The following is a 14,868-nucleotide window of genomic DNA, read 5'->3' as shown; positions in this document are numbered from 1 at the left end:
ACCAGACCCCATCCTTCAGCAAAGACCATGAGACCAGTGGACCCTTCCTCCATTTAGAAAGTAGAGCCCATGCCATCGCAGTACCTCCTTCATCCTCCTGCATCGCACCTGAAAGCTCAGTGAGCACCTCATCCCTCCTCCCTCCTGCCATGCAGGAAGGATCTTCCTGGTCTCTCAGGCTAGCCTCGCAGTGTGCTGTGGGTCCCCTGCCCTGCCTGCTCGAGGACCTCGGGCTCTCATCCCCCTCGGTCCTCTAGATCTTCAGCTAACATATACTCTGTGTCTTTCTGTCTGTTTCCTTACTTTAAATATGGTTAAGTTTCTCCAATCTTAAAAAGATGTTCAGCTGCCCCCTTCAAGGCCGTGTTCCTCATGCATGACCACCCAAGTTCTCTCTTTTCTTTCACTTCCAAGAAATGGCTCCTTTAAAAGTCATCTGCTCTTCCTGTATCATCTTCCTCTTCTCCCATGGCATGTGACCCCGTCACTACACTCAGTTACTCCTGCCAGTCAGTATGAGCAGTGACCTCCTTCCACTAACCTGCTCATCCGTCCCACCTAAACTTCCCCACAGCATTTGAGGCTGGAGATCTCCTCCTCGAAAGTCCTTCTTCTCCAAGCCTCTGTGACCCTGTGCTGCCTGGGATTTTAGTCCAGCATTCTGCCAGTCTATCCGGGGTTCCTAACTGTTCTGCCCAGGACTGACATCTCTCACTCTCTGTGGGTTGTCACATCCTTCTCGTGGCTTCTTTTACCATCTGTGAGCTGAATCCCAAATTCTGTATTCCTACGCCAGACTTTTCTCCTGAAATTAAGATCCATGTAGCCACTCTCCACTAGATGTGTCCACTTGGAGGTACCACAGGCACCCCAAAACTCAGCATATCTTACTGGTGACCCCGCAGACCTGCTACTCTTCCTGCATGCTTGTCTCAGTGAAAACGCACCTGGGTGCCCAGGCCAAACCCTCAGTAGATCCCGGCCTCACCTTTATCCCAGACATGCTCCCTCTCCGGGTGGCCTGTGGCTTCCTGCTCTACACCTCCCAAATCTGTTTGCCTCTCCCATCCCCTCTGCCTTGGCCCAGGCCAGGATGTCATCAAAACATCTCCCAGATGACTGTGAGCCTCCCACCAGAATGGAAGCGTCATGGAGGCAGGACTTGTGTCTGCCTTGTTCTCTGCCGCACCCCTAGAGCCCAGCATGGTAGCATTCGCTAAGGAGACAGCTGTGTGTTTGTTGAATGAATGAATGAATGAATGATCGTCCCGCCTCCAGAATTGCTGCCCCCAGACCATTCTCCAGACAACAGTTAGGGTGATCCTTTAAAATACATAATATGAAATGCCAAATCAAATGAAGCCCTTTGCTGACTCCCCATTGCCTCCCATCCGTAGTCCAGTCTCTTTAGCAGATTGCACAGTGCCTTTTGTGGGTTGGCCCCGCACACCTTTTGCAGCCTCATCTCCCACCACCTTGCAGAAAACCCCTGCGCTTGTACTCGGAGAAAGGCGGTGCAGTGCAGCAGTAAGACCCTGGGACCGTACAGCCCACGTCTGGATCTCAGGTCACTCAGATGACCTGGGACAGCTACATGATCTCTCTGTGCCTCGGTTTCCTTGCCTTGAAAGTGGGAAGAATAGTACCTCGCTCCTGGGGTTACTAGAGGATGAAATATTCAAATGCTCAGAGTGGCTGCCAGCGCGACGTCTGCACCAATGTTTTACAGTGAACTCACTTATACTAAGGATGAGTTAGTTGTGATCTCTGCTCTCCTTGCAGTCAGACAAACGGTGTCACCTCTGAGACTTTGCATGGGCTCTTCCCTACCTGAAGGCCCTCCCCCTCCCTTCCTTCCCACTCCTTCCTTTCTCTTTTTTTAACCAGCTTTACTGAGATATAATTGACATCTAATATTGCATAAGGTTAAGGTGTACAGAGTGATGATTTCGTACATGGATGTATTGCAAAATGATTACCACAGTCAGGTTAGTTAATATGTTTATCACACCACCTCACAGTTTGTGTGTGTGTGTGTGTGCTGAGAACTTTTAAGATCTCTCTTAGCAGCTTTCGAAGATACAATACAGTATTGTGAACTAGAGTGACCATGCCGCACATAACACCCCCAGAACCTATTCCTCTTAGAACTGAAACTTTGTACCTTTTGACCCCCTTCATCAGTCTCCCCCACCCCACCCCACTCTGTTTTTATGAGTTTGTTTTTTTAGATTCCACATATAAGTGAGATCATCCAGTATTTGTCTTTCTCTGTCTTGACTTATTTCACTTGGCATAATGCCCTCCATGTTCCTCCATGTTGCGAATATCAGGATTTCCTTCTTTTTCTTTTTTATGGCTGAATAATAGTCGTGTGTATGTGTGTGTGTGTGCACATGCGCAAGCACGCATATACATTTTCTTTACCCATTCATGATGGGTAGTTAGATGTTTCCGAGTCTTGGCTGTTGTAAATAATGCCGCAATGAATCGCACTTGTTCCTTTCACCTGCTGGCTCTTGCACAACCTTCAGGCCTCAGTGTGGATGTCACCTCCTCCAAGAAGCCTTCCCTGATGCCAGGGCTGGGACTGGGCTGAGATGAGAGAGGCATGTGCCTTGGGCATAAATTGTAGGCTGGAGCTGCCGAATAATTGAGGAGCTGCTCAATAATTAAGTTAATTTAAGTTAAATAATTTAATGTGGTATTTTTTTAAACGAAGATTAATGCAAAATATCCATGATAAAAAATATCAACATTTTAAGTAACAAGAGGCTCTGAAGGCCAGGATGAGGGTGAGGCCAGAGAAGTAAGTCACATGAGTGCTGGGTCAGATCTGGTCTTTTTTAAGTTCTGATATTATTCTTCCGTGTAGGTTTGATTTATATGCATTAGTTTTGATTTTCTAAAAAATATTGCGTTAAGGTATTATTTGTCTTGACTGCCCTAAAATTTTGTGCTGAAATTTAATGTCTTACTCCCCACAGCCTCACCTTCCAAATTTGAGTTAGATGCTCCTTCTGGTTGCCTACACACACACACACACACACACACACACACACACAGAAACACTCCCAGCCAGAGAGCTAGAGGCCCTGGTTTTGGGGGTAACACAAATGGGACAATCAAGAGCGTGTCCATGTAAGGCAGTGCGTGGGGCTAGCCTGAGCAGCCCACAGAAACCCACCAGTTGTGGTTAGAAAGTTTTTGCAGCATGATTCCCGTTAGGGTCACACACGACTGCTTTGGGGCCTGTGCCTCCTGATGACTCATTATGGCATCTACAGCAAAGGCAGGGTCCCTTTGGCCTGACAAGCCTGGGAAGGTGTCCAGCAAACTTCCCCAATTACTCCAGCTGCCTCCCTTCCAAGTCACAGGACCCAACTGTCCTCCCTTCACCATCTGCCACTAAATCCATTACTCCCTGTCTTTCCTGCAGGAGGCCTTCCTCCCTGGGAACAGCTCCTCCTCCTCTTCTCCTACCTCCCTTCTGCCCCCCTGCCCCTCCCCCCGCTTCATCTCTTACAGCACCAAGGACAGGGCTGCTGGAAGTGGGGTGACTCCAGAGGAAACTCCAGGGACTTGGCCAGGACAACCTCCTTTCCTGAAGCCTCCAGGGCTTAACTGCCTCCCCCGTGAGGCTGCCAGCCCATCATGCCCCCCCGCACTGTCCGGGCCCCTGAGCTGTCTCAGGGAACCCACTCCATGTGTGACTCACACGGTTGAATCAAACGAACTTTAAAAGCATACTCAGTGAGCCACTTGTTTCATTTTACCTGCACCATCTCAAATTGAATTTTAAAAAAACCTTTATGAAAGTGCTTCCATGTCAGAAGGCAGCGAATATTGATTCTCACTTAATCTCTGGTTTGGGGAATGGCAGACAGCAAAGCCGCCTCATTTCATGCTTGTCTTTGCTGCTCAGGAATGGACTGAGCAGAAGGTCTGTCTGGTTGTCTGAATGCAGAGGCAAGTTCAGTATGCTCCCCACTGAGATCCGTTAGCTCCTGGGACAGGTATCTCACAGAGGATGGAGACCCACCTTCACTGAGTGAAAATATCCAAGCCCCTCGAGGGCTCTTTGTGAACCCAGAGTCTCGGGCATATTATTGGCTGGAAGGCCTCTTGATCCTGGGATGGGGTTTTGAAGGGACACGGCAGGATTTCTCGTGAAAGGTCCTACCTGTGTCACTCTGGGCACTGAGTCGAGGCGGAGGGGCAGCAGAGCGTGTAACGTGGACCTCCCGCTCCAAGAGAGGTAGGAAGTCACCTTTTGTCTCTGTTTTCTCTTCTTCCTGTCTTTCAGAGATCGAGCAGGGCAGCTGTGGCGATCCCGGCATCCCTGCCTATGGCCGGAGGGAAGGCTCCCGGTTCCATCATGGTGACACACTCAAGTTTGAGTGCCAGCCTGCCTTTGAGCTGGTGGGGCAGAAGGCAATCACGTGCCAAAAGAATAACCAGTGGTCGGCTAAGAAGCCAGGCTGCGTGTGTAAGTGAGCGGGGAGGAGGTCTCTTCGGGGTCTCCACCAAGAGGCAGGGGGCCCCGTTGGCTAGCTAATCCAGGGCCACTTCCTTGGGAACCTCGCAGGTCCTAACAACAGCTCCCCTCGTTGGTTTCTTCTGTTCCGCCCAACGTTGCTGGTCGTGTCCTCGTTTCTGGCAGTAACATGGACTGTGGCACTGGGAATGATTGCTCTTGATGTTTGGGGGGCCTTCTTCAACGCCATCTTGCCCTCCCCAGTGATCCTTGAGAGCAAGGTAGAGGCCACTGGGGCCTGGTCCATCAGGCTCTCACCCAGACGTTTGCTCCTTGCCCTTGTTGTCACAAGCGATACCATACAGTCAAGCCAGGGTGGAAGGGATGGGCCGGTTTGTAAGATCATAGACTCTGTACCAGCCTCCGGGTACAGTGGGAAATCATGGTCTTGCCAGGGTATTGAGGAGTTTCCTCACATTGCTTCTTCTTGGATTGGAGTTGGGGAGGGATGGGGGATCAAACTGTCTTTGGATTATTGATCCTTTGGAGTGCCCATCCAATGGCAATAACAAGGAAGCCCTTCTTCCTTCCTCTGGGATGGGATGACCGTACTTTCCGGCGAAAATAGTACTTTAAGTATGAGGGGCTGTGTGCAGCAAAGGGAGCAGCCCACTTGGTCTCTATTAAGAAGTCAAAGGTTCCAGCCTCTCTGGGCTACCACCTCTTCTTCCCCCAACCTTCACCACCCCACCTTCTCTATCTCTTTCCATCTGCTTCTCGCAGGGGAGGGCAGAAGCCTGACCCTCTGATCATTTCTCCCACCACAGTGGGCTTCTCGGGGTCTCTAGGTGCTATAGACTAGAGTGGCCCCCCAGGGCAGAGGGGGAGAATAGCCTGGGGGTTACCAGGGAACATCAGTGAGGACTGAGACTTTGGCGTATGAGTTGGTGAGTTGGGTCATACCTTTTCAAACCAAAAAATCACTTTGTTTTGACAAAGCATTTGTGATGACTTGTGAGTTTATGCAAAGATTCTTGCAGAGGTTTAAAGAACAAATTGCTCTTAGATATATATCAAAGTGCTCTTAGATATACACCCTTGTTGCAAAAAAATAAAATTGCACAAAATCTGCCCATCTCTGCGGCCGGATGTGGTTAGAATATCGTACCCAACAGTGTTAGCCTCTCAGCACCCTGGGAGCCAAGGGGACTGGGGCCAGGAGAGGCAGGGGAGACTGGCACAGAACAGCCCAGGGCGAGCAAGAACAAAGGCCCAATGTGGTGAGTGGAGCTGGGCTCTGCTCTGCAAGTTGGAGGCAAGGCCTCAGAAGACAAAGGTGTAGACTGTGGGAGTCCCAGGTGTTGTGGGGGCTTTATCTTGGAAATCCATTAGATAAAACAAGGCAAGGAGAACTGGAAGAGGGTCAGGCCTCTGGGGTAGAGAGCTGGTGGGAATGAGGTGGGTAGCCGAGCCAGCTGGCTTCTCAGGACAAGATAAAGTTTCCTGCATCACAAGCTGAGAGATGCACGTAGCAGAATATTACCTGAGGGCTGTCACTCGAGTCCTCCAAGAATTTACTTGACCCTTTGGCCCTGAGGAAGGGTTTTAGGAAATCTTTCTAGAACCTTCCGTAAGAACAGAGGGCCATGAAGTGCTGCTCAGCAGGCTCTTCATTTTCCAGGAGCAAGGCTGGCAGCCTCCAGTGAGCTGGGCACTGTTTACGAACAGCTGAGAAGAAACAAAGACAGAGCTGTTCTGGCAAGTATGGAGCAGTGCACTCTGTGGCATAAAATAAGGAAGAGGAGCCTGACGCTTATTGATGAGAACTGTGAAGCAGGCACTCTGGGGGGCCAGCACAGCATTGCATCTCCTGGATGATTCTGGGATGTATGGGGCTGGCATCCCCAAGGCACTCCCATTGCTCAGGTTTTTTTCTGGTCCTTTTGGTGTAACCGAACACAGCTTGAGTCTCAGAGATGCTGGCTTCAGTGAAGGAGGCCAGAGAGAGCCAGCTGGTCCCATGCCTTTGCACCACAGAGCAAGGTCATGTTCCTATTCCACGAAGTCAAAGGAGCGCCATCTGTCAGCTCCCTACTGAGTAGCCAGCCCCTAAGCTGACACTTCCAAGGGTCCCAGGCTTTGCCCTCAGGGAGTTCACAGTCTAACTGGGGGTGAGAGATGGTACTCAGATGCCCTAGTGCACGGAGATAGCTTTGGATTCAAACTCTGGAGACTTGTTTCTCCGTCCTGGTTCTGCATCATGACGACAGCCGGGGCATCCTCTCGCTGGATTTTGGTTTACTGATCTATCCAGTAGGGTAGCACTCCATTCTCTCTCCCCAAATCCTAAGCATCTATGATCGTATTCATAGAACAAGATAACTATGGCATGAACAGTCCTCACTCCCCACACCGAATGCTTGGGAACAACTACTTAAAGTGAGTCATTGACAGAGCAGGTCATATACTTTGCTTGAGGGATATGTTAAACTGGGGTTCTGACCCTGACCCCAGATCACATGTATCATAGTAGGTGGTCACACCCACTATGGAAAGGGCCAAAGTCTATAAGCATCCATAAAAATATAAAAGAATACAGTCTGTATTTTACAGAGATAAATGTGCATGCAAAAGCACCTCTAGCAAGAGTCAGCATAAACGCCCTAAATTTTCCCACACATTAGTCACAATGAATATTAGTACACTATTTAGCAGACAAACTATTCTTACCTTCTTAGGATTTAGAAGGGGATTGGAAGAAATATTTTAATGGTTCAAATTTCTACGAACAATGGTCCAAAGAAGTGCAAAGTGGTGCATTGTTCTTCTCTTGAAACATCTTCAAAACAGCTCTTTACTTGGAAATTGCCCTGCCGAGACTACGCAAATACACACTTTCCTTCGTGTTCCCAAACATTTTCTGCAGCAAGCTGACTTCAGAATCATTTTGTTGGCTTTTGCGCTGCCCTCACAGTAGTAAATGCTCGATAGATGGCCTTTTTTCATCTAGGTTTTAAAGAAGATGGTGTCTCTCACAGTGAAAAGCGTTTTGAAAGATGGGGCTAGCTTCTTGCCTCTCACTGCCTTCCTCCTTGGTCAGTTCACATCTCCAGGGATCGCTGCTCAAAATCAGCTGGAAGTAGTACTACTTGCCATCCATCCGACAACATTTACTGAGGGTCCAAGCGCCGCGTATTGGATTCAGAGCTGTCCAGTCTCTGCCTGGGAAATGTGTTCAACCTGGTGTCCTGGTGGGCACGCTCTGGCCAGGCTGCGCATTTTCTTCCCTTTCCCAGAGCTCCGCCCATTTCACCCTGTTCCTTGCAAAAGAAGAGAGAGCCCTTCCCATACTACTGTGTCTGGCTAGTCCTCCACCACAAGAGCTCCAACAGGAAGGAAGAGACAACCCTGATGGCAGGCGGTGCTCGGATACTTGATGCCTTGTTGACAGGCTAGCAGAATGCTTCACACTTCATAAGGAAGCCAGGAAACCAATTATCAGTCCATTAGCAGCCACGTTCCAAAGAAGTTTCAAAACGGGCTTCACCAGAGATATGCCAAGGCTTCACAAGCACAGGCTTTCTTTCGCCATTTTGTAAACCGTCTCGGGAGAAGGTGTGAACCCTAACTGCCAAGCCCCTAATGTATACGGGGCGTATGTGTGAAATGTGAAGGCAGGGCCCCCTAGGATGGATACAGTGTAAGCTGGGAATCAGCAGCCAAACCTTGAGAGACCAGAGGAGGGGGAAGTGGGTCTTTGGGTGCCCCAAGAAAATGTCACAGAGGATACAGGACTTAAGCTGGGCCTAGAAGAGTTGACAGGTAAAGGAGGGTGTTCCCTATAGGAAAGCTACAGAAAGTGGTCCTCTCCTAGTACCTTCTTGTCCTTTACCCCCAAGTTCCTCCCCTAAACGCCCCCACCCTGCCCTTCACTGGACGCACACACACATACACACATACCTGCAAAGGAGTGAATAGGGTCATAGGGTCATCAGGATTCTTAGCCTCAGCACTATTGACCTTTTGGACCAGATAATTAATTCTTTTGGTGGAGGAGGGGCAGTCCTATGCATTGTTTGAGCCACATCCCTGTCCTGTACCCACTAGAGGCCAGTGGCACACACACACCCCTCTTACTGCCAGTTTGATGACCAAAATGTCTCCCTATTGGACATTGCCCAATATCCCCAGAGAGAAAAACCAGCCGAGATTGTGACCCACCAGACCTAGGGTACTGTAGACTTACCAAATTCTAAAGATGAAGAAATATGTGTTTTTGCATTTTAAGTGAGGCTCTGATGAAAACAAAGTTCAAGGAGTTGAGGTGACTAGCTCAGAGGTTATAGAACCACCAAGGGTTGGGCTGGAATTTGAAGTGTTCATTGACAGAGAGTTTCCTACTTCCAAACCCTGTACTCTCTCCACTGCGCTAGATTTCCAGAATCCGAGGGCTCATCTGCAGCAGGAAGGACAAGGAAGCCTTAGGACAAAAATACTAGCCCAGAGTACAGGCATACTGTTGCCTGAGTTCCCCCCATGAAGTATCAGAGATTGCCAAGCATTAAACAAATTCATGAAGGCTGGACCCATGACCCTGTTGGAACTGTATGAATGCTGTATACCAATGTGCAATATACCGGCGCCCAAGCATGTCCCTAATCTTTACTTTTTCTCATTCCTTCTACCCATCCATTTATCCATTAATCTTTGATTTATTGAGCACCTACTGTATACAGACTCAGCTGCATAAGAGGGTACGGCTGTTCCTTGTTCCTAGTCAAATTGTAACCTGGAGGGCCTCTGCGGATGATCTTGCTCATCTGGGGATGGGGTTGAAGGGGAAATCTCTTCGTGCCTAGCCTTATGTAATGTGTTAGAACTCTTTCAGAAGTATCTGGAGCTCAAAGGTCAAAACTCAGCACAGCCTCTTGGTATATTCTAGTGTTTTAAAAGTTTAAATAAATCTAAAGGTTTAAACAAATAAAATACTCTTAATTTCACTTCTTTAAACCAAAGCCAATTTCAACCTTGACCATTCTTTTTTGACTCTTACCCATGTGCACACATATTTCGTGTGGTTTTAATCAAAGTGAAAATATCAACTCACATTCTCTGCTTCACAGTTCACATTATGTTGCCTACTTTACCATGTTGCTGCATATGCCTTTCATACTCTTTGTTCTTAGTATTTATGGAATATTCTGTTTAGTGGATGAAGCCATGACTTAGTCAAACAGTCATGTTCAATTATTTTACATAAGCTGTAATGAACATCCTCATGCTCATGGCTTTTTTCTTTCTTCTCTTGAACTATAATTCCTTTGGATAGATTTCCAGGAATGAGGTTATCAGGCCAGAGTATGAACATTGTTATGACTTTCAATGTTTGCTCTTATATTGCTCCCCAAAAACGTTGTGCTGGTTCATAATGCCAATAACAAAAGCTCTGTGATTAAGAATATGATTCATATGCTATGCGGCCTTCCTACCCAGAAATATGGCATAGCTCTTTTTCATGTTCCTCTGCTTTTACTTTTCTAGATGTAACAACTTCGTGGTTTTCTTCATATAGATCATGTAACATATTGCTTACCTTTATCTGCATTGCCAAACCCCAAATATTTGCGTGCCCTTTTATAAAATTGCTAATTTAATAAGTTGAATACCCCACCAGCAAACCCTTGTCGACTTCTGTAAGGTGCCAAATGTTATGATGAGTGCTGTGAATCCAGAGATGAATTGGACACAGCCCTTGACCTCAAAGATCTCGTTCTGGTAGAGATCTAATTATGAGAGAGACATAATTATGTAAATTAAAGGGGGCTCTTGTGGTTCAAAATTTAGTTTTTCAACTAAAAAGCATTGGTGATACAGACGTATTTAGGATCCACCCCGTGAAGTGTCATTCTTTTACTTAACAAATATTTGCTGAATGCCTGCGATGGGGCAGATATCATGGTGGGTGCTAACAGGGGAGCAACAGACCCCCCCCCTTCTCAAGGAACAGCCTCTGCTACCCAGTCCTCTGCCCAGCCTTCCCGTAGAGGAGAGTTGTGCTCCTGTTGGAATGAGGACGTCCAAGGGACAGCACTGGGTCCTGAGAGAAGCCGTGGGGTTTGGGCCTCTGCAACAGGGGGTTGTTCAGTGGATTTATTGGTGCACACCTGTGCACACATGCATGCATTGCCCGTCCGGGTCCTTGGTTCGCAGTGGTTCCTACAGGGGTTGGCTGCTGCCAATGTATGTGAGTGGAAGAGGAAAGGTGGGGGTGCATGGGGAGCAGGGTCTGGAGAGAGATTGCTGGGTACTCCCAGGCCAGAGGCATATCCCTGGTGGGCCAAGGGGTGTAAAAGTGGTGTCGGGATTTCCAACCCAGGATCTGAGACAGAGACTCCAGTCCTGGCTTTTCTCCAGCCAGCCGAGGTCCACTGCTGTCTAGAGGGGGACGGGAGCACTTGCCGTTTGTGATCCCCATAGGGCAACTGCCTGCACTGAGGTGTGGCTACAAGAGTGTTGTGTTGGTATTTTCCTTTACAATTTGAAGGCGCTCTTTCTCCATTGTGGTGAGAAACTCTGCGGTATTTGGTATACATAGTTTCCCAATCTCTTGTTTTCCTTCTTTTTTTTTTTTTCTATTTTGCATCGTATACTTGTTTTATGTAGACAAACCTTCAATATTTGTGATTTCTTTTCAGTGCTGACAGAGTTATCATTCTGCCACGGATCTGAGAAGCAGTTTGTTCTGTTTTTGGTTATTTGTCAGTAATCTGATTTTTTTAAAAATATAATTTGTTAATCCATCTGGAGTTTATTTAGATAAACGTAGAATGTATGGTCCAAACTATTAAGCAGTTTTCCAACACAATGTATTAAGCAATTCATTTCCCTTTTGATTTGAGGGAAATGAATTGTTTTATCACATACTGAATCCTCACATGCAGTTAAGTCTGTTTCTTGAGACACCACTTTGTTCTGCTGCTCTATTTCTATCTTAGCACCGGCATTGAATAATTTTAATTGTTGTTTTATAATATGTTCTAATATCTGGCAGAGCTGGAAACTACTCCTTCCTCCCTTAATTATTTTCTCTTTCAGAAATGTTCATTGTTATTCTCATCTGTTTGTTGTTCAAGATTAATTTTAGAATCATTTTGTCAAAGTAAAAAAAAAAAAACCCTATTGGGATTTTGTATGTGCACTCCTATTAAACCATAAATTAACTTGAGGAAAATAGGCATTTTTATAATACACAGCCTTCCCATCCAGAAGCATGGCATGTCACTCTTTTTGTTCATCTACTTTCATTTTTCTAAATATAACAACTTTGTGATTTTCTTCATATAGGTCACATACATTGCTTGCTACCTTTATTTTTAAATAGGCAGGTACTTTTTTCATTCCCCTCCCACCTCGACCTCAATGCCCCATGCACAGGTGAAGCCTGTCCCTTTTGCCTCTTCTCTATAGCTGAACCCTGACTTTCCCTGTAAATATATACTCCCAGATTTTCCAGGACAAGAACAATTTCAAACATCTTTTCGTTTGGCCCAGAAAATATGATTGCAATAGCTAGTCTCTTTGGAAATTGCCTTTTTCAAATGTTTGGAGCCAGAATTGGGATCAACTGAGGTTTGAAAGCATCAGCCTCAGCGTGGGGCATAATATCCCTGGGCACTGCTTGTGATCAGGGGCTAGGGGCTGTAACAAGGGCTATGTGAGTATTCTCTGCTGACGTCATGTTCTGCTCAGTTCTCTAGGCTTCCTTAAGGGCCTCACTAGACCACAAGTGGCCCCAGGAGAGAAGCAGGGAACCTGGGGATTGCTTTGGTCCAAATTTGTATTTCAGGCCAATTCCTAGTAATTGAAAACCAGCATGTGAGGTCCCAGGTCCCCCTTCCTCTGCTACCCAGTCCTCAAGAACCCAGACATTGAAGACCTAGTGCTATGCAGAAGTTTTTTTTGGGGGGCGGGGAGGGGGTATTGGTACCTGCTCTGTACAAGGGCCTCCAGTAATCCAGAGGAGTCTTTCCCTTGAACAACATCCAGTAGTGGTAGGAGGCGGGGAGGATCCCTGTCTGCCCCTGCACTGGGGAAGGGACACTGCAGTCAGGGTGGGGAAGCATTCCAGAACCACTGTGCAGCATGGGGAGGGCAAGCCAGGGCTGAGGAAGGCTGGGGTTGGGAGAACTGACCCTGGACAAAGGGATGGCTCATGAAGGTGGCTGCCAGCATTTCCTATCAGAACATCTTAGGAAGTAGAGTCAACACTTGTCCTACCAGACCAATGTGGGTCATACATCACTTGTTAACCTTTACTCCTAAATAGGCAGATATTAGTGGAAGAAGGCAGCTTCTGGGTTGAATCAAGTCTTCACCAAGGAGAAGAAAGTCTACCCCTGCAGGGTAGCCCTGTCCCAGCCAGAGGTTGCAGTACTAGAAAGGGCCTTCCTTACAGTGGGGCCTAGAGAAGAAACCAAGAATCAGAGCAGAAGCTCAGTCCCTAGGCGGGGGCACACATATGGCACAGAGATGACAGAGAGGAGGGTCCTAAAACTCCTGGGTGTATGGGTGTGCTGGACTCCTCACGAGCCCACCAGATGCCGACTCTGGAGCCATGCTCAGACCCCACCCCATGGTTTGAGGGCATGGGCCTTCCCATGACCGTGAGGCATGTCTGGGCCTGGGCTCAGGATTTGGCTGTAAGAACTGAGCCCACGGAATGAAGGTCATCAGCGGATCTAAGCAGGGTCCAGTCAAGCAAAGATGAAGGGATGGGCTTTGCAAAGGAGGCTGCCAGCATGTTCAAAGAAGTAGAGTCAACACTCCCTAACAGGCCAGTGTGGGTCACAAACATCACTTACTATCACTTTATTTTTAAATAGGCAGATATTTTATGGGGAAAGGAGGTGTCCTTCGTGGCCCTGCCCAGTCTCAAGTGGGCCCAAATGTAGCTAATCATTAGAATCCCTCAAAGGCTTTTTACTGTTTTTTATTATTATTATGTTATGTTAATCACCATACATTACATCATTAGTTTTTGATGTAGTGTTCCATGATTCATTGTTTGTGCATAACACCCAGTGCTCCATGCAGAACGTGCCCCCCTTAATACCCATCACCAGGCTAACCCATCCCCCCACCCCCCTCCCGTCTAGAACCCTCAGTTTGTTTCTCAGAGTCCATAGTGTCTCCTGGTTCGTCTCCCCCTCCGATTCCCCCCCTTCATTCTTCCCCTCCTGCTATCTTCTTCTTCTTCTTTTTTTTTAAACATATAATGTATTATTTGTTTCAGAGGTACAGATCTGTGATTCAACAGTCTTACACAATTCACAGCGCTCACCAGAGCACATACCCTCCCCAATGTCTATCACGCAGCCACCCCATCCCTCCCACCCCCCACCCCTCCAGCAACCCTCAGTTTGTTTCCTGAGATTAAGAATTCCTCATTATCAATGAGATCATATGATACATGTCTTTCTCTGATTGACTTATTTCGCTCAGTATAATACCCTCCAGTTCCACCCACGTCATTGCAAATGGCAAGATTTCATTCCTTTTGATGGCTGCATGATATTCCATTGTGTATATATACCACATCTTCTTTATCCATTCATCTATCAGTGGACATCTTGGCTCTTTCCACAGTTTGGTTATTGTGGACATTGCTGCTATAAACATTGGTGTGCATGTACCCCTTCGGATCCCTACATTTGTATCTTTGGGGTAAATACCCAGTAGTGCAATTGCTGGATCATATGATAGCTCTATTTTCAACTTTTTGAGGAGCCTCCATACTGTTTTCCAGAGTGGCTGCACCAGCTTGCATTCCCACCAACAGTGTAGGAGGGTTCCCCCTCAAAGGCTTTTTAAAATACAGAACCTTCATCCCCAGAAATTCTGATTCAGCAGGTCTGGGATGGGTCCCAGACACTGTGGTTCTAAAATCCTCCTAGGAGATCTAGATGGTAGGTCAGCTCTGTGAGCCACTAATATGTAACTCCTACTGTGTGCCAGTTGTTTGCTGGGGAGTTTCGCATCCTTGCTGAGGGGTTTGGCCCCCCAGCAAGATGGCAGCCTCTTGGAGGCATGGGGCTATGACATATGTGGCCATATGTTGTTGTTATGAGTCTCACCAGCATGAGGCTGCCATAACTCATGATGCCAGTCATCATGATGGCAGTAACCTCCTGGCATCCAAGAAATGTAGACCTCCACGTTGCTATCCCCTGGCGGATGCAAAGTCCAGTCCTCTGAACATTACAACCTGATGCTTTTGTTGCCTGCCTCTCATTTCATTTGAACACAGCAAAATGTGAATGGGAGCTGCATGCCGGGCATTGTGCTCAGCCCTGGGAGAGTAAGGGGGATGATTCTAGCATGGCTCTTGCTCT

General features: G+C 47.4%; 1 protein-coding gene across 1 annotated transcript in view; it reads left to right on the top strand.

The window, feature by feature from the left end:
* The window catches only part of CSMD2 (CUB and Sushi multiple domains 2), a 594,848-nt gene that overhangs the window by 346,838 nt on the left and 233,142 nt on the right, over positions 1 to 14,868 (top strand). The window contains exon 13 of the mRNA XM_027615123.2: positions 4,307 to 4,489. Coding sequence (XP_027470924.1) covers positions 4,307 to 4,489 — 183 coding nt within the window. The remainder of the gene's footprint in view (positions 1 to 4,306; positions 4,490 to 14,868) is intronic.

The sequence above is a fragment of the Zalophus californianus genome, chromosome 4, assembly GCF_009762305.2.
Source record: "Zalophus californianus isolate mZalCal1 chromosome 4, mZalCal1.pri.v2, whole genome shotgun sequence".
NCBI classification, from domain to species: domain Eukaryota; kingdom Metazoa; phylum Chordata; class Mammalia; order Carnivora; family Otariidae; genus Zalophus; species Zalophus californianus.
The sequence above is the reverse complement of the archived record's forward strand: the minus strand, read 5'-3'. Positions and strand labels throughout refer to the sequence as shown.